Source organism: Ascaphus truei, unplaced genomic scaffold (assembly GCF_040206685.1).
Source record: "Ascaphus truei isolate aAscTru1 unplaced genomic scaffold, aAscTru1.hap1 HAP1_SCAFFOLD_271, whole genome shotgun sequence".
NCBI lineage: Eukaryota > Metazoa > Chordata > Amphibia > Anura > Ascaphidae > Ascaphus > Ascaphus truei.
This window is the reverse complement of record NW_027455653.1, coordinates 231,298-250,855: the sequence shown is the minus strand read 5'-3', so window position 1 is coordinate 250,855 and position 19,558 is coordinate 231,298. Positions and strand designations below refer to the sequence as shown.

At 60.5% G+C, this 19,558-nt stretch overlaps 1 protein-coding gene across 2 annotated transcripts in view; it reads left to right on the top strand.

The window, feature by feature from the left end:
• Window positions 1-1,921: 1,921 nt before the first annotated feature.
• The window catches only part of PAQR4 (progestin and adipoQ receptor family member 4), a 37,129-nt gene continuing 19,492 nt past the window's right edge, over window positions 1,922-19,558 (top strand). The window contains exons 1-2 of one of the 2 annotated variants that reach the window (XM_075582897.1): window positions 1,922-2,035; window positions 3,843-4,738. In XM_075582897.1, coding sequence (XP_075439012.1) covers window positions 4,573-4,738 — 166 coding nt within the window. In that variant the 5' untranslated portion in view covers window positions 1,922-2,035; window positions 3,843-4,572. Of the gene's footprint in view, window positions 2,036-3,320; window positions 3,536-3,842; window positions 4,739-19,558 lie in introns of those variants that run through there. The other variant, XM_075582895.1, reaches the window with a different exon arrangement.

Sequence of the window (19,558 nt, the reverse complement as noted above, 5' to 3'; positions counted from 1 at the left end):
GGTCCTCTCCCCCCGCTCCGGTCTCAGCACGCCCCCGCTGCTTCCCCACCCCCTGCTGCGGGCCTCTCCCCCCGCTCCGGTCTCAGCGCGCCCATGCTGCTTCCCCACCCCCTGCTGCGGTCCTCTCCCCCCGCTCCGGTCTCAGCGCGCCCCTGCTGCGGGCCTCTCCCCCCGCTCCGGTCTCAGCGCGCCCCCGCTCCGGTCCTCTCCCCCCGCTCTGGTCTCAGCAAGCCCCCGCTGCTTCCCCACCCCGGTCTCAGCGCACTCCCCCCCCCCTGCTGCGGGCCTCTCCCCCCGGTCTCAGCGCGCCCCTGCTCCGGGCCTCTCCCCCCCACTCCGGTCTCAGCGCGCCCCTGCTGCTTCCCCACCCCCTGCTGCGGGCCTCTCCCCCCCGCTCCGGTCCTCTCCCCCCGCTCCGGTCTCAGCGCGCCCCCGCTGCGGTCCTCTCCCCCCGCTCCGGTCTCAGCGCGCCCCCGCTGCGGGTCTCAGCGCGCCCCCGCTGCGGGCCTCTCCCCCCCGGTCTCAGTGCGCCCCTGCTGCGGGCCTCTCCCCCCCGGTCTCAGTGCGCCCCTGCTGCGGGCCTCTCCCCCCCGGTCTCAGCGCGCCCCCGCTGCGGGCCTCTCCCCTCGGTCTCAGCGGGCCCCTGCTGCGGGCCTCTCCCCCCCGGTCTCAGTGCGCCCCTGCTGCGGGCCTCTCCCCCCGGTCTCAGCGGGCCCCTGCTGCGGGCCTCTCCCCCCGGTCTCAGCGGGCCCCTGCTGCGGGCCTCTCCCCCCGGTCTCAGCGCGCCCCTGCTGCGGGCCTCTCCCCCCCGGTCTCAGTGCGCCCCTGCTGCGGGCCTCTCCCCCCGGTCTCAGTGGGCCCCTGCTGCGGGCCTCTCACCCCGGTCTCAGCGCGCCCCTGCTGCGGGCCTCTCCCCCCGGTCTCAGCGCGCCCCTGCTGCGGGCCTCTCCCCCCGGTCTCAGCGCGCCCCTGCTGCGGGCCTCTCCCCCCGGTCTCAGCGCGCCCCCGCTGCTTCCCCCCCCCCCTGCTGCGGGCCTCTCCCCCCGGTCTCAGCGCGCCCCTGCTCCGGTCCTCCCCCCCCGCTCCGGTCTCAGCGCGCCCCTGCTGCGGGCCTCTCCCCCCGCTCCGGTCTCAGCGCGCCCCCGCTGCTTCCCCACCCCGGTCTCAGCGCACTCCCCCCCCCTGCTGCGGGCCTCTCCCCCCGCTCCGGTCTCAGCGCGCCCCTGCTGCGGGCCTCTCCCCCCGGTCTCAGCGCGCCCCTGCTGCGGGCCTCTCCCCCCGCTCCGGTCTCAGCGCGCCCCTGCTGCGGGCCTCTCCCCCCGGTCTCAGCGCGCCCCTGCTGCGGGCCTCTCCCCCCGGTCTCAGCGCGCCCCTGCTGCGGGCCTCTCCCCCCGGTCTCAGCGCGCCCCTGCTGCGGGCCTCTCCCCCCGCTCCGGTCTCAGCGCGCCCCTGCTGCGGGCCTCTCCCCCCGGTCTCAGCGCGCCCCTGCTGCGGGCCTCTCCCCCCGGTCTCAGCGCGCCCCTGCTGCGGGCCTCTCCCCCCGGTCTCAGCGCGCCCCTGCTGCGGGCCTCTCCCCCCGGTCTCAGCGCGCCCCTGCTGCGGGCCTCTCCCCCCGGTCTCAGCGCGCCCCTGCTGCGGGCCTCTCCCCCCGCTCCGGTCTCAGCGCGCCCCTGCTGCGGGCCTCTCCCCCCGGTCTCAGCGCGCCCCTGCTCCGGTCTCAGCGCGCCCCCGCTGCGGGTCTCAGCGCGCCCCTGCTCCGGTCCTCTCCCCCCGCTCCGGTCTCAGCGCGCCCCCGCTGCGGGTCTCAGCGCGCCCCTGCTCCGGGCCTCTCACACTCTGTCTCACGCGAGGCTTATTACGTCAGCACGTTGCGGCTCGTTCCGGAGCTTATTACGTCAGCGCGTTGCGGCTCGTTCTGGAACCTCTGACGTCAGCGCGTTCCGGCGGCGCGTGGCCGTGCGGAGGAGCGGCCCCCCTCGTACTCGCATTGTGCCGGAGAGGGGGGTGCGGCGGCGGGGGGGGTCCGGAGCGGGAGGTGAGCGGCCCGGGGGGGGAGGGACCGGGGGGAGGGGCCTGGCGGGACCGAGGGGGAGGGGTCTGGGGGGACCGAGGGGGAGGGGCCTGGCGGGACAGTGACGGGGGGAGGGGCCTGGCGGGACTGAGGGGAGGGGCCTGGATGGAGCGAGGGGAGGCGGAACAGTGACGGGGGGAGGGGCCTGGCGGGATTGAGGGGAGGGGCCTGGCGGGACAGTGACCGGGTGGAGGGGCCTGGCGGGACTGAGGGGAGGGGCCTGGCGGGACAGTGACTGGGTGGAGGGGCCTGGCGGGTGCGAGGAGAGGGGCCTGGCGGGACTGAGGGGAGGGGCCTGACGGGACAGTGACGGGGGGGAGGGGCCTGGCGGGACAGTGACGGGGGGGAGGGGCCTGGTGGGACAGTGACGGGGGGGAGGGGCCTGGCGGGACAGTGACGGGGGGGAGGGGCCTGGCGGGACTGAGGGGAGGGGCCTGGTGGGACAGTGACAGGGGGAGGGGCCTGGCGGGACTGAGGGGAGGGGCCTGGCGGGACAGTGACGGGGGGGAGGGGCCTGGCGGGACAGTGACGGGGGGGAGGGGCCTGGTGGGACAGTGACGGGGGGGAGGGGCCTGGTGGGACAGTGACGGGGGGGAGGGGCCTGGCGGGACAGTGACGGGGGGGAGGGGCCTGGTGGGACAGTGACGGGGGGAGGGGCCTGGTGGGACAGTGACAGGGGGAGGGGCCTGGTGGGACAGTGACGGGGGGGAGGGGCCTGGTGGGACAGTGACGGGGGGGAGGGGCCTGGTGGGACAGTGACAGGGGGAGGGGCCTGGCGGGACTGAGGGGAGGGGCCTGGCGGGACAGTGACCGGGGGAGGGGCCTGGCGGGTGTGAGGGGAGGGGCCTGGAGGGAGCGTGGGGAGGGGCCTGGCGGAACAGTGACGGGGGGAGGGGCCTGGTGGGACAGTGACGGGGGGAGGGGCCGGTGGGACAGTGACGGGGGGAGGGGCCTGGCGGGACCGAGGGGAGGGGCCTGGCGGGACAGGGACCGGGGGGAGGGGCCTGGAACGACAGGGACCGGGGGAGGGGCCTGGCGGACAGGGACCGGGGGAGGGGCCTGGAGCGACAGGGACCGGGGGGAGGGGCCTGGAACGACAGGGACCGGGGAGGGGCCTGGCGGACAGGGACCGGGGGAGGGGCCTGGAGCGACAGGGACCGGGGGGAGGGGCCTGGAACGACAGGGACCGGGGAGGGGCCTGGCGGACAGGGACCGGGGGAGGGAGGAGGCAGCAAGCAAGGGACTGGGGGAAAGCAGGGGGGATTCCTACCTACACCTCAGCGCTGGGGTCTGCGCAGGGCAGGGACACTTACCGGCTCCTCCGGTGCAGCAGCATCAGGATCCTGGGCTTCATTGAAGAGGCTGGCGGGGCTCGGGGGGTCTGCATATACAGGGGAGCTGCTATAGTCCATGAGGCCTTCCACTCGGGTCTGGTCAATGCAGCGCAGCACCAGCTCCTGTAAGGTAAAGAACGCGGCGGCCAGCTCTGCCTCTCCCCTCTGAGGACCCTCTCTTTATACCCTCTCCCCCCACCATTTGGCTACCTGGGAGGGGGACAAGGCACTGTTACCTGCCCCCTTCCCAGGCAGCATGTCCCACCGCGTGGGGGAGGGGGTTCAGCTGACCCCCCAGCTCACATCTATCAGGCCGTTGCAGCCCTTATGGAGCCTACGACCCCATGCTGGGGTCTCTGCCTCTTCTAATCCCCATTATCCGCCACAGTAGAGGGCACGAGGTGGGTAAGTGTCACAACGGTCTCCTCCCATTTCAGGCGGGGACATCAACTTTACCAGAGGACTGTCCCGTTACCAGAGAAATAGGAGCAGTTCCCTTACTCCCTCTCATGGATCTCACGCACACTTTGCAGGATTTAGACTGGCTTTTTATGACTCTTTATTACCTGGTGAGACATTGGACATTGCAACCATCTAGCCAGGTAACCAACTGAACCACCGGCTAGCGTGCGACCAGCACCGCAACTTGGGTCGGGGGGTGCGGGGGGGGGGGGGAGAGTTCTTACTGGAGAGAAACAAAACTATTGCTAAAGAGGTTCGATGTACTGGGAAGCGACCGTACTGCGTGCTGAAGCAGTTAGAGATAATCAGGGCGTTTGTCTTATTAGTGGAGAGGATTGATTATCATAACGAAGTATTACTCCGGCCATTCCCACGCAGAGTAAGATCCCTGTCCTCATACTGGAAGATCGAGATCCCCCGACTCCTTATTCACACAGAGTAATGTTACCTCAGCCGTTAAAGTAGATCTTTCCTCATCTCAAGAGACCCTTTTTACTGTAACTAAAGTTAATGGAAAAGCAAAAGAACCTACTTGAAGACAAATCGAGGCCCCTAACTTATCTAGAGGTCGCCCCCACATATCTAAAGTTAGATACTCTTCTTAATTGCCACTGCGAGACAGGCCGGTAACTGCCTCTGCCCCTGACACTCTCTTCCTGGGACTTTGGGTGGAGGAAGGCTCTGGTAATAGAAGTCCCGCGTCACATGGCGTTCCTGAGCGGCCCGCGACTGCTGGACTGGGCCAGCTCCCCCTCACACCTCCAGTTCAATAAGTTTGTGCTGACCGGTTACCGTCCCGTGGCTACCGGAGCAGAGTGCATGCGGAGTCTCTTCTACCTGCACAACGAGCTCGGCAATATCTACACACACGGTGAGAGGGCTGCGGGCCAGGGGCATGAGATGAGGGGTGCAGGGTGCCACGGCTGGGAGCGGGGCATGAGATGAGGGGTGCAGGGTGCCACGGCTGGGAGCGGGGCATGAGATGAGGGGTGCAGGGTGCCACGGCTGGGAGCGGGGCATGAGATGAGGGGTGCAGGGTGCCACGGCTGGGCCAGGGGCATGAGATGAGGGGTGCAGGGTGCCACGGCTGGGAGCGGGGCATGAGATGAGGGGTGCAGGGTGCCACGGCTGGGAGCGGGGCATGAGATGAGGGGTGCAGGGTGCCACGGCTGGGAGCGGGGCATGAGATGAGGGGTGCAGGGTGCCACGGCTGGGAGCGGGGCATGAGATGAGGGGTGCAGGGTGCCACGGCTGGGAGCGGGGCATGAGATGAGGGGTGCAGGGTGCCACGGCTGCGGGCCAGGGGCATGAGATGAGGGGTGCAGGGTGCCACGGCTGGGCCAGGGGCATGAGATGAGGGGTGCAGGGTGCCACGGCTGGGAGCGGGGCATGAGATGAGGGGTGCAGGGTGCCACGGCTGGGAGCGGGGCATGAGATGAGGGGTGCAGGGTGCCACGGCTGGGAGCGGGGCATGAGATGAGGGGTGCAGGGTGCCACGGCTGGGAGCGGGGCATGAGATGAGGGGTGCAGGGTGCCACAGCTGGGAGCGGGGCATGAGATGAGGGGTGCAGGGTGCCACGGCTGGGAGCGGGGCATGAGATGAGGGGTGCAGGGTGCCACGGCTGCGGGCCAGGGGCATGAGATGAGGGGTGCAGGGTGCCACGGCTGGGAGCGGGGCATGAGATGAGGGGTGCAGGGTGCCACGGCTGGGAGCGGGGCATGAGATGAGGGGTGCAGGGTGCCACGGCTGGGAGCGGGGCATGAGATGAGGGGTGCAGGGTGCCACGGCTGGGAGCGGGGCATGAGATGAGGGGTGCAGGGTGCCACGGCTGGGAGCGGGGCATGAGATGAGGGGTGCAGGGTGCCACGGCTGGGAGCGGGGCATGAGATGAGGGGTGCAGGGTGCCATGGCTGGGAGCGGGGCATGAGATGAGGGGTGCAGGGTGCCATGGCTGGGAGCGGGGCATGAGATGAGGGGTGCAGGGTGCCACGGCTGGGAGCGGGGCATGAGATGAGGGGTGCAGGGTGCCACGGCTGGGAGCGGGGCATGAGATGAGGGGTGCAGGGTGCCACGGCTGGGAGCGGGGCATGAGATGAGGGGTGCAGGGTGCCACGGCTGGGAGCGGGGCATGAGATGAGGGGTGCAGGGTGCCACGGCTGGGAGCGGGGCATGAGATGAGGGGTGCAGGGTGCCACGGCTGGGAGCGGGGCATGAGATGAGGGGTGCAGGGTGCCATGGCTGGGAGCGGGGCATGAGATGAGGGGTGCAGGGTGCCACGGCTGGGAGCGGGGCATGAGATGAGGGGTGCAGGGTGCCACGGCTGGGAGCGGGGCATGAGATGAGGGGTGCAGGGTGCCACGGCTGGGAGCGGCTTGCATTGCACCATGTACGTGAGGCCAGCAGGGGATTACATGCATGTACCTGTGTGTGTATGTCCGTTGCCTCTGGTTGTTCACATGCCTGAGTTGAAGAGGAGACAGCTGTTGGTAGGCGACCCCTGGATGGCCTTATTGCCATATGCATGTTGGGAGGGAGCCTGCACACTAATGTTACTGCAGAGGGAGACCCCAAATGTTCCCCCTAATGCACATGATGAAAGCAAAGCGCGGCTGTGTCACTGTCCCTACTGGGGAGATAGGGCTGGGGTGGAGGTGTCGCTTCCCTGGACCTGCTCCCCTATATTCTGTTGCTTGTGTGCATGCATCTCGTGCGTACCTCCATGTCTGTGTACTCCGCCGTGTCCCCTTCTTTCCCTGTGTGTTATCGCCATGTAAATGCTGATCGGGCGCCAGTGACCGTTCTGTAGTTGTACAACTGTGCGTGTGTGTGCGTGTGTGCGTGTGTGTGTGCGTCCGTGCGTGCGCCCACAGGCAGAAATCAATGTCAGGCCAATGTTTCAACCATTTACCTCAACAAGCTCCCAGCCACCTCCGATAACTCATACCCTCCTATGTGTGTGTGCTGCCCCAGAGGCGGCGGGGACTCGGACTGTGGGTTTATACCGCGCTCTTCAGTATGTATTTCACTTCTGCTGTAGGACGTATGGTTTATTTGTTTCTGGGAGGGGGGGGGGGGGGGGGTCTTCACCTGGCTGTCAGTAGCATGTTCAGAGCTGAAAATGAATGGGAAGCGTTTTGTGATGACTTGCCCTCTTAGATAAATCCGAATTGTTCATGCAGCCGTGAAGCTGAGCGATATCTGCACCGCAAACTCCATCTCCCACAGTGCACAGCGGTGCCGGACCACCTTCCAACTGTAATCGCACCCCCCCTAAGTGCAGAGGCAGCGGTGCCGGCCCACCTTCCAGCTGTAATCGCACCCCCCCCCCCCCCCTGTGCAGAGGCAGCGGTGCCGGCCCACCTTCCAGCTGTAATCGCACCCCCCCCCCCCCCCCTGTGCAGAGGCAGCGGTGCCGGACCACCTTCCAGCTGTAATCGCACCCCCCCCCCCCTGTGCAGAGGCAGCGGTGCCGGACCACCTTCCAGCTGTAATCGCACCCCCCCCCCCCTGTGCAGAGGCAGCGGTGCCGGACCACCTTCCAGCTGTAATCGCACCCCCCCCCCCCCCCCCTGTGCAGAGGCAGCGGTGCCGGACCACCTTCCAGCTGTAATCGCACCCCCCCCCCCCCCTGTGCAGAGGCAGCGGTGCCGGCCCACCTTCCAGCTGTAATCGCACCCCCCCCCCCCCGTGCAGAGGCAGCGGTGCCGGCCCACCTTCCAGCTGTAATCGCACCCCCCCCCCCCCCCCCTGTGCAGAGGCAGCGGTGCCGGACCACCTTCCAGCTGTAATCGCACCCCCCCCCCCCCTGTGCAGAGGCAGCGGTGCCGGACCACCTTCCAGCTGTAATCGCACCCCCCCCCCCCCCCCCTGTGCAGAGGCAGCGGTGCCGGCCCACCTTCCAGCTGTAATCGCACCCCCCCCCCCCCTGTGCAGAGGCAGCGGTGCCGGCCCACCTTCCAGCTGTAATCGCACCCCCCCCCCCCCTGTGCAGAGGCAGCGGTGCCGGACCACCTTCCAGCTGTAATCGCACCCCCCCCCCCCTGTGCAGAGGCAGCGGTGCCGGACCACCTTCCAGCTGTAATCGCACCCCCCCCCCCCCCTGTGCAGAGGCAGCGGTGCCGGACCACCTTCCAGCTGTAATCGCACCCCCCCCCCCCCCTGTGCAGAGGCAGCGGTGCCGGCCCACCTTCCAGCTGTAATCGCACCCCCCCCCCCCTGTGCAGAGGCAGCGGTGCCGGCCCACCTTCCAGCTGTAATCGCACCCCCCCCCCCCCCCTGTGCAGAGGCAGCGGTGCCGGACCACCTTCCAGCTGTAATCGCACCCCCCCCCCCCCCCCCTGTGCAGAGGCAGCGGTGCCGGCCCACCTTCCAGCTGTAATCGCACCCCCCCCCCCCCTGTGCAGAGGCAGCGGTGCCGGCCCACCTTCCAGCTGTAATCGCACCCCCCCCCCCCCTGTGCAGAGGCAGCGGTGCCGGCCCACCTTCCAGCTGTAATCGCACCCCCCCCCCCCCTGTGCAGAGGCAGCGGTGCCGGACCACCTTCCAGCTGTAATCGCACCCCCCCCCCCCCCCTGTGCAGAGGCAGCGGTGCCCTTAGCTGAGTCTCCTGTGCACGGGGGTTACTAGATTGCAATAGTGCGTTACTAGATTACAATAGTGCGTTACTAGATTGCAATAGTGCGTTACTAGATTGCAATAGTGCGTTACTAGATTGCAATAGTGCGTTACTAGATTGCAATAGTGCGTTACTAGATTGCAATAGTGCGTTACTAGATTGCAATAGTGCGTTACTAGATTGCAATAGTGCGTTACTAGATTGCAATAGTGCGTTACTAGATTGCAATAGTGCGTTACTAGATTGCAATAGTACGTTACTAGATTGCAATAGTGCGTTACTAGATTGCAATAGTGCGTTACTAGATTACAATAGTGCGTTACTAGATTACAATAGTGCGTTACTAGATTGCAATAGTACGTTACTAGATTGCAATAGTGCGTTACTAGATTGCAATAGTGCGTTACTAGATTGCAATAGTGCGTTACTAGATTACAATAGTGCGTTACTAGATTGCAATAGTGCGTTACTAGATTACAATAGTGCGTTACTAGATTGCAATAGTACGTTACTAGATTGCAATAGTGCGTTACTAGATTGCAATAGTGCGTTACTAGATTGCAATAGTGCGTTACTAGATTGCAATAGTGCGTTACTAGATTGCAATAGTGCGTTACTAGATTGCAATAGTGCGTTACTAGATTGCAATAGTGCGTTACTAGATTGCAATAGTGCGTTACTAGATTGCAATAGTGCGTTACTAGATTGCAATAGTGCGTTACTAGATTGCAATAGTGCGTTACTAGATTGCAATAGTGCGTTACTAGATTGCAATAGTGCGTTACTAGATTGCAATAGTGCGTTACTAGATTGCAATAGTGCGTTACTAGATTGCAATAGTGCGTTACTAGATTGCAATAGTGCGTTACTAGATTGCAATAGTGCGTTACTAGATTGCAATAGTGCGTTACTAGATTGCAATAGTGCGTTACTAGATTGCAATAGTGCGTTACTAGATTGCAATAGTGCGTTACTAGATTGCAATAGTGCGTTACTAGATTGCAATAGTGCGTTACTAGATTGCAATAGTGCGTTACTAGATTGCAATAGTGCGTTACTAGATTGCAATAGTGCGTTACTAGATTGCAATAGTGCGTTACTAGATTGCAATAGTGCGTTACTAGATTGCAATAGTGCGTTACTAGATTGCAATAGTGCGTTACTAGATTGCAATAGTGCGTTACTAGATTGCAATAGTGCGTTACTAGATTGCAATAGTGCGTTACTAGATTGCAATAGTGCGTTACTAGATTGCAATAGTGCGTTACTAGATTGCAATAGTGCGTTACTAGATTGCAATAGTGCGTTACTAGATTGCAATAGTGCGTTACTAGATTGCAATAGTGCGTTACTAGATTGCAATAGTGCGTTACTAGATTGCAATAGTGCGTTACTAGATTGCAATAGTGCGTTACTAGATTGCAATAGTGCGTTACTAGATTGCAATAGTGCGTTACTAGATTGCAATAGTGCGTTACTAGATTGCAATAGTGCGTTACTAGATTGCAATAGTGCGTTACTAGATTGCAATAGTGCGTTACTAGATTGCAATAGTGCGTTACTAGATTGCAATAGTGCGTTACTAGATTGCAATAGTGCGTTACTAGATTGCAATAGTGCGTTACTAGATTGCAATAGTGCGTTACTAGATTGCAATAGTGCGTTACTAGATTGCAATAGTGCGTTACTAGATTGCAATAGTGCGTTACTAGATTGCAATAGTGCGTTACTAGATTGCAATAGTGCGTTACTAGATTGCAATAGTGCGTTACTAGATTGCAATAGTGCGTTACTAGATTGCAATAGTGCGTTACTAGATTGCAATAGTGCGTTACTAGATTGCAATAGTGCGTTACTAGATTGCAATAGTGCGTTACTAGATTGCAATAGTGCGTTACTAGATTGCAATAGTGCGTTACTAGATTGCAATAGTGCGTTACTAGATTGCAATAGTGCGTTACTAGATTGCAATAGTGCGTTACTAGATTGCAATAGTGCGTTACTAGATTGCAATAGTGCGTTACTAGATTGCAATAGTGCGTTACTAGATTGCAATAGTGCGTTACTAGATTGCAATAGTGCGTTACTAGATTGCAATAGTGCGTTACTAGATTGCAATAGTGCGTTACTAGATTGCAATAGTGCGTTACTAGATTGCAATAGTGCGTTACTAGATTGCAATAGTGCGTTACTAGATTGCAATAGTGCGTTACTAGATTGCAATAGTGCGTTACTAGATTGCAATAGTGCGTTACTAGATTGCAATAGTGCGTTACTAGATTGCAATAGTGCGTTACTAGATTGCAATAGTGCGTTACTAGATTGCAATAGTGCGTTACTAGATTGCAATAGTGCGTTACTAGATTGCAATAGTGCGTTACTAGATTACAATAGTGCGTTACTAGATTGCAATAGTGCGTTACTAGATTGCAATAGTGCGTTACTAGATTGCAATAGTGCGTTACTAGATTGCAATAGTGCGTTACTAGATTGCAATAGTGCGTTACTAGATTGCAATAGTGCGTTACTAGATTGCAATAGTGCGTTACTAGATTACAATAGTGCGTTACTAGATTGCAATAGTGCGTTACTAGATTGCAATAGTGCGTTACTAGATTGCAATAGTGCGTTACTAGATTGCAATAGTGCGTTACTAGATTGCAATAGTGCGTTACTAGATTGCAATAGTGCGTTACTAGATTGCAATAGTGCGTTACTAGATTACAATAGTGCGTTACTAGATTGCAATAGTGCGTTACTAGATTGCAATAGTGCGTTACTAGATTGCAATAGTGCGTTACTAGATTGCAATAGTGCGTTACTAGATTGCAATAGTGCGTTACTAGATTGCAATAGTGCGTTACTAGATTGCAATAGTGCGTTACTAGATTGCAATAGTGCGTTACTAGATTGCAATAGTGCGTTACTAGATTGCAATAGTGCGTTACTAGATTGCAATAGTGCGTTACTAGATTGCAATAGTTGTGTGTTGATGCGCACACCCCCTTATCCCTCAGTTATGTATGCCAGAGTATTTTGCGTTAAATTCTCAGCCCCATATGGATTCAGAGACTTGTTTTCTCAGACGATCACATTATTTCGTTTTTGGGCATAAAACAAACTTTCTCCTGTTTCAGGGAGTTTGCTGCGCAAATACCCCCCCCCCCCCCTCTCCTCCAGGGTAATAATAATATCTTTATTTCATATCGCGCTTTTCTCCCAATGGGGCTCACAATTACTGTATAGCGCGCGGTACGCAGTACAATTACAGTATAGTGCGCGGTACGCAGTACAATTACAGTATAGCGCGCGGTACGCAGTACAATTACAGTATAGCGCGCGGTACGCAGTACAATTACAGTATAGCGCGCGGTACGCAGTACAATTACAGTATAGCGCGCGGTACGCAGTACAATTACAGTATAGCGCGCGGTACGCAGTACAATTACAGTATAGTGCGCGGTACGCAGTACAATTACAGTATAGCGCGCGGTACGCAGTACAATTACAGTATAGCGCGCGGTACGCAGTACATAGGGTTGTTACAGACACCGTGCCTGTCTCGCAGAGCTTACACTCTAATTGTAGTGCCCGAGGCACGGGGAGATAGTGACCTGCCCGAGGTCACAAGGCGCTTCCCACTGAGCCCTCCTTCAGGGACGGATTTCTTTCCCTCCGTCCAGTCGCCTCCTGTTTAACTAACTGCGGCCGGGAGAAGGGAGCGGGATTATCGCCGGCACTTTGCAGCTGGAGGAACGTGCTGTTCCCTAACACACTCCCCAAAGTACCCCTCTCGCGCGGCAGGATTCGGGGGGATATCGGCACTGGCACTCATTAGTGGTTACGCGCCTCTCTCGCTGCTCAGTATGTCGGTGTGACCCTTTGCTTCAGTCTCTGGCACACGTAGGGTTAAGATGAGAGTTTAAAGTCTTTATAAGCTTTGAGGTGAGGAGGAATTCTCCTATAAGGAGATCACAAGCCTAATCCCTTTAGCAGTGACCTGGTTTCCAGCGGCCTGCACCTCTAGGACTGGGTGCCTCAGGGATATGTAGCTTTAGCACCTCTATGGCTGGACAGCTCTTTGATGTACACCTCAGGATGCCGTGCCACATACCTCTAAGACATGTCATGCAGTGATACAGGGCACTGTACCTCTAAGACATGTCATGCAGTGATACAGGGCACTGTACCTCTAAGACATGTCATGCAGTGATACAGGGCACTGTACCTCTAAGACATGTCATGCAGTGATACAGGGCACTGTACCTCTAAGACATGTCATGCAGTGATACAGGGCACTGTACCTCTAAGACATGTCATGCAGTGATACAGGGCACTGTACCTCTAAGACATGTCATGCAGTGATACAGGGCACTGTACCTCTAAGACATGTCATGCAGTGATACAGGGCACTGTACCTCTAAGACATGTCATGCAGTGATACAGGGCACTGTACCTCTAAGACATGTCATGCAGTGATACAGGGCACTGTACCTCTAAGACGTGTGTGTGTGTGTGTGTGTGTGTGTGTGTGTGTGTGTGTGTGTGTGTGTGTGTGTGTGTGTGTGTGTGTGTGTGTGTGTACGGGATGTGTGTGTGTGTGAGGACGGGATGTGTGTGTGTGGACGGGATGTGTGTGTGTGTGTGACGACGGGATGTGTGGGTGTGTGTGTGTGTGGACGGGATGTGTGTGTGTGTGGACGGGATGTGTGTGTGTGTGTGTGTGTGTGGACGGGATGTGTGTGTGTGAGGACGGGATGTGTGTGTGTGTGTGTGTGTGTGTGTGTGTGTGTGTGTGTGTGTGAGGACGGGATGTGTGTGCGCCTGTGTGTGTGTGGACGGGATGTGTGTGTGTGTGTGGACGGGATGTGTGTGTGTGTGTGTGGACGGGATGTGTGTGTGTGTGTGAGGACAGGGTGTGTGTGTGTGCGAACGGGATGTGTGTGTGTGTGTGTGTGTGTGTGTGAGGACGGGATGTGTGTGTGTGTGTGTGTGTGTGTGAGGACGGGATGTGTGTGTGTGTGTGTGTGTGTGTGTGGACGGGATGTGTGTGTGTGTGAGGACGGGATGTGTGTGTGTGTGTGACGACGGGATGTGTGGGTGTGTGTGTGTGTGGACGGGATGTGTGTGTGTGTGGACGGGATGTGTGTGTGTGTGTGTGGACGGGATGTGTGTGTGTGAGGACGGGATGTGTGTGTGTGTGTGTGTGTGTGTGTGTGTGTGAGGACGGGATGTGTGTGCGCCTGTGTGTGTGTGGACGGGATGTGTGTGTGTGTGTGGACGGGATGTGTGTGTGTGTGTGTGGACGGGATGTGTGTGTGTGTGAGGACAGGGTGTGTGTGTGTGCGAACGGGATGTGTGTGTGTGTGTGTGTGTGTGTGTGAGGACGGGATGTGTGTGTGTGTGTGTGTGTGTGTGAGGACGGGATGTGTGTGTGTGTGTGTGTGTGTGGACGGGATGTGTGTGTGTGTGAGGACGGGATGTGTGTGTGTGAGGACGGGATATGTGTGTGTGTGTGTGTGTGTGTGTGTGTGTGTGTGTGTGTGTGTGTGTGTGTGTGTGTGTGTGTGTGTGCGAACGGGATGTGTGTGTGTGTGTGTGTGTGTGAGGACGGGATGTGTGTGTGTGTGTGTGTGTGTGTGAGGACGGGATGTGTGTGTGTGTGTGTGTGTGGACGGGATGTGTGTGTGTGTGAGGACGGGATGTGTGTGTGTGTGTGTGTGTGTGAGGACGGGATATGTGTGTGTGTGTGTGTGTGTGTGTGTGTGTGTGTGTGTGTGTGTGTGTGTGTGTGTGAGAGAGGACGGGATATGTGTGTGTGTGTGTGAGGACGGGATGTGTATGTGTGTGTGTGTGTGTGTGTGTGTGAGGACGGGATGTGTGTGTGTGTGAGGACGGGATGTGTGTGTGTGTGTGAGGACGGGATGTGTGTGTGTGTGTGTGTGTGTGAGGACGGGATGTGTGTGTGTGTGTGTGTGTGTGTGTGTGGACGGGATGTGTGTGTGTGTGAGGACGGGATGTGTGTGTGTGTGTGAGGACGGGATATGTGTGTGTGTGTGTGTGTGTGTGTGTGTGAGAGGACGGGATATGTGTGTGTGTGTGTGTGAGGACGGGATGTGTGTGTGTGTGAGGACGGGATGTGTGTGTGTGTGTGTGTGTGTGTGTGTGTGTGAGGACGGGATGTGTGTGTGTGTGAGGATGGGATGTGTGTGTGTGTGTGAGGACGGGATGTGTGTGTGTGTGTGTGTGTGTGAGGACGGGATGTGTGTGTGTGTGTGAGGACGGGATATGTGTGTGTGTGTGTGTGTGTGTGTGTGTGTGTGTGTGTGTGTGTGTGTGTGTGTGTGTGTGTGTGGATGGGATGTGTGTGTGTGTGAGGACGGGATGTGTGTGTGTGTGTGAGGACGGGATGTGTGTGTGTGTGTGTGTGTGTGTGTGTGTGTGTGTGTGTGTGTGTGTGTGTGTGTGTGTGGATGGGATGTGTGTGTGTGTGAGGACGGGATGTGTGTGTGTGTGAGGACGGGATGTGTGTGTGTGTGAGGACGGGATGTGTGTGTGTGTGTGTGTGTGTGAGGACGGGATGTGTGTGTGTGTGTGTGTGTGTGTGTGTGTGTGTGTGTGTGTGTGTGTGTGTGTGTGTGTGTGTGTGTGTGTGTGTGTGTGTGTGTGTGTGTGTGTGTGTGTGTGTGTGAGGATGGGATGTGTGTGTGTGTGTGTGTGTGAGGATGGGATGTGTGTGTGTGTGTGTGTGTGTGTGTGTGTGAGGACGGGATGTGTGTGTGTGTGTGTGTGTGTGTGTGTGTGTGTGTGTGTGTGTGTGTGTGTGTGTGTGTGTGTGTGTGTGTGTGTGTGTGTGTGTGTGTGTGTGTGTGTGTGTGGACGGGATGTGTGTGTGTGTGTGTGTGTGTGTGTGTGTGTGTGTGTGTGTGTGTGTGTGTGTGTGTGTGTGTGTGAGGACGGGATGTGTGTGTGTGTGTGTGTGTGTGTGTGTGTGTGTGTGTGTGTGTGTGTGTGTGTGAGGATGGGATGTGTGTGTGTGTGTGTGTGTGTGTGTGAGGACGGGATGTGTGTGTGTGTGTGTGTGTGTGTGTGTGTGTGTGTGTGTGTGAGGACGGGATGTGTGTGTGTGTGTGTGTGTGTGTGTGTGTGTGTGTGTGTGTGTGTGTGTGTGTGTGTGTGTGTGTGTGTGTGTGTGTGTGTGGACGGGATGTGTGTGTGTGTGTGTGTGTGAGGACGGGATGTGTGTGTGTGTGTGTGTGTGTGTGTGTGTGTGTGTGTGTGTGTGTGTGTGTGTGTGTGTGTGTGTGTGTGTGTGGATGGGATGTGTGTGTGTGTGTGTGTGTGTGTGTGAGGACGGGATGTGTGTGTGTGTGTGTGTGTGTGTGTGTGTGAGGACGGGATGTGTGTGTGTGTGTGTGTGTGTGTGTGTGTGTGGATGGGATGTGTGTGTGTGTGTGTGTGTGTGTGTGTGAGTGAGGATGGGATGTGTGTGTGTGTGTGTGTGTGTGTGTGAGGACGGGATGTGTGTGTGTGTGTGTGTGTGTGTGTGTGAAGGCAGCTGATCCAAACTGTAAGCAGCTTCCTGAATCCCATAACCCTCCTTGGGGGGGGGGGGTAACGCTCTCCCCGGCACCTCGCTCTCCCCATAACCTGAGCCGCTCCTCATATAGTGATCTGCGCTGCTCCTCCCGGGGGGGGGGGGGGGTAACGCTTTCCCCATAACCTGAGCCGCTCCTCATATAGTGATCTGGGCTGCTCCTCCCGGGGGGGGGGTAACGCTTACTCAGCACCTCGCTCTCTCACCCGCACCTCGCTCTCTCCCCCGGCACCTCGCTCTCTCCCCGGCACCTCGCTCTCTCCCCGGCACCTCGCTCTCTCCCCCGGCACCTCGCTCTCTCCCCCCGGCACCTCGCTCTCTCCCCAGCACCTCTCTCTCTCCCCAGCACCTCGCTCTCTCCCCCCGGCACCTCGCTCTCTCCCCATGGCACCTCTCTCTCCCCAGCACCTCTCTCTCTCCAGCACCTCTCTCTCTCCCCCGGCACCTCTCTCTCTCCCCCCCGGCACCTCGCTCTCTCCCCCCGGCACCTCGCTCTCTCCCCCCGGCACCTCGCTCTCTCCCTCGCACTCTCCCCGCACCTCGCTGTCTCCCCCGAGCCTCGCTCTCTCACCCGCACCTCGCTCTCTCCCCGCACCTCGCTCTCTCCCCCCGGCACCTCGCTCTCTCCCCAGCACCTCGCTCTCTCCCCAGCACCTCGCTCTCTCCCCAGCACCTCGCTCTCTCCCCGCACCTCGCTCTCTCTCCCCGCACCTCGCTCTCTCCCCAGCACCTCGCTCTCTCCCCAGCACCTCGCTCTCTCCCCAGCACCTCGCTCTCTCTCCCCCGCACCTCGCTCTCTCTCCCCAGCGCCTCGCTCTCTCTCCCCAGCGCCTCGCTCTCTCTCCCCAGCGCCTCGCTCTCTCTCCCCCGCGCCTCGCTCTCTCTCCCCCGCACCTCGCTCTCTCTCCCCCGCGCCTCGCTCTCTCTCCCCCGCACCTCGCTCTCTCTCCCCAGCACCTCGCTCTCTCTCCCCAGCACCTCGCTCTCTCTCCCCAGCACCGGGGGGAGAGAGCGAGGTGCCGGGGGGAGAGAGCGAGGTGCTGGGGAGAGAGCGAGGTGCCGGGGGGAGAGAGCGAGGTGCTGGGGAGAGAGCGAGGTGCTGGGGAGAGAGCGAGGTGCTGGGGAGAGAGCGAGGTGCTGGGGAGAGAGAGCGAGGTGCTGGGGAGAGAGCGAGGTGCTGGGGAGAGAGCGAGGTGCTGGGGAGAGAGCGAGGTGCTGGGGAGAGAGCGAGGTGCTGGGGAGAGAGCGAGGTGCCGGGGGGAGAGAGCGAGGTGCGGGGAGAGAGCGAGGTGCGGGTGAGAGAGCGAGGTGCTGGGGAGAGAGCGAGGTGCGGGGAGAGTGCGAGGGAGAGAGCGAGGTGCCGGGGGGAGAGAGCGAGGTGCTGGGGAGAGAGAGAGGTGCTGGGGAGAGAGCGAGGTGCGGGGAGAGAGCGAGGTGCCGGGGGGAGAGCGAGGTGCTGGGGAGAGAGCGAGGTGCTGGGGAGAGAGCGAGGTGCTGGGGAGAGAGCGAGGTGCTGGGGAGAGAGCGAGGTGCTGGGGAGAGAGCGAGGTGCCGGGGGGAGAGAGCGAGGTGCCGGGGGGAGAGAGTGAGGTGCGGGGAGAGAGCGAGGTGCGGGTGAGAGAGCGAGGTGCTGGGGAGAGAGCGAGGTGCCGGGGGGAGAGCGAGGTGCTGGGGAGAGAGCGAGGTGCCGGGGGGAGAGCGAGGTGCTGGGGAGAGAGCGAGGTGCGGGGGGAGAGAGCGAGGTGCGGGGAGAGAGCGAGGTGCGGGGAGAGAGCGAGGTGCTGGGGAGAGAGCGAGGTGCTGGGGAGAGAGCGAGGTGCTGGGGAGAGAGCGAGGTGCTGGGGAGAGAGCGAGGTGCCGGGGGGAGAGAGCGAGGTGCGGGGAGAGAGCGAGGTGCGGGTGAGAGAGCGAGGCGCGGGGGAGACAGCGAGGTGCGGGGAGAGTGCGAGGGAGAGAGCGAGGTGCCGGGGGGAGAGAGCGAGGTGCCGGGGGGAGAGAGCGAGGTGCCGGGGGGAGAGAGCGAGGTGCCGGGGGGAGAGAGCGAGGTGCCGGGGGAGAGAGAGAGGTGCTGGGGAGAGAGAGAGGTGCTGGGGAGAGAGAGGTGCCATGGGGAGAGAGCGAGGTGCCGGGGGGAGAGAGCGAGGTGCTGGGGAGAGAGAGAGGTGCTGGGGAGAGAGCGAGGTGCCGGGGGGAGAGAGCGATGTGCCGGGGGAGAGAGCGAGGTGCCGGGGAGAGAGCGAGGTGCCGGGGGAGAGAGCGAGGTGCTGGGGGAGAGAGCGAGGTGCCGGGGGAGAGAGCGAGGTGCCGGGGAGAGAGCGAGGTGCTGAGTAAGCGTTACCCCCCCCCCCGGGAGAAGCAGCCCAGATCACTATATGAGGAGCGGCTCAGGTTATGGGGAGAGCGTTACCCCCCCCCCCCCCCCCCGGGAGGAGCAGCGCAGATCACTATATGAGGAGCGGCTCAGGTTATGGGGAGAGCGAGGTGCCGGGGAGAGCGTTACCCCCCCCCCCCAAGGAGGGTTATGGGATTCAGGAAGCTGCTTACAGTTTGGATCAGCTGCCTTCACACACACACACACACACACACACACACACACACACACATCCCGTCCACACACACACACACACACACACACACACACACATCCCATCCTCACACACACACACACACACACACACACACACACACACACACACACACACACACACACACACACACACACAGCCGGGGGGAGAGAGCGAGGTGCTGGGGAGAGAGCGAGGTGCTGGGGGGAGAGAGTGAGGTGCTGGGGGGAGAGAGCGAGGTGCTGGGGAGAGAGCGAGGTGCTGGGGAGAGAGCGAGGTGCTGGGGAGAGAGCGAGGTGCCGGGGGGAGAGAGCGAGGTGCGGGGAGAGAGCGAGGTGCGGGTGAGAGAGCGAGGTGCTGGGGAGAGAGCGAGGTGCTGGGGAGAGAGCGAGGTGCTGGGGAGAGAGCGAGGTGCCGGGGGGAGAGAGCGAGGTGCTGGGGAGAGAGCGAGGTGCCGGGGGGAGAGAGCGAGGTGCCGGGGGGAGAGAGCGAGGTGCTGGGGAGAGAGCGAGGTGCCGGGGGGAGAGAGCGAGGTGCTGGGGAGAGAGCGAGGTGCTGGGGAGAGAGCGAGGTGCTGGGGAGAGAGCGAGGTGCTGGGGAGAGAGAGCGAGGTGCTGGGGAGAGAGCGAGGTGCTGGGGAGAGAGCGAGGTGCTGGGGAGAGAGCGAGGTGCTGGGGAGAGAGCGAGGTGCTGGGGAGAGAGCGAGGTGCCGGGGGGAGAGAGCGAGGTGCGGGGAGAGAGCGAGGTGCGGGTGAGAGAGCGAGGTGCTGGGGAGAGAGCGAGGTGCGGGGAGAGTGCGAGGGAGAGAGCGAGGTGCCGGGGGGAGAGAGCGAGGTGCTGGGGAGAGAGAGAGGTGCTGGGGAGAGAGCGAGGTGCGGGGAGAGAGCGAGGTGCCGGGGGGAGAGCGAGGTGCT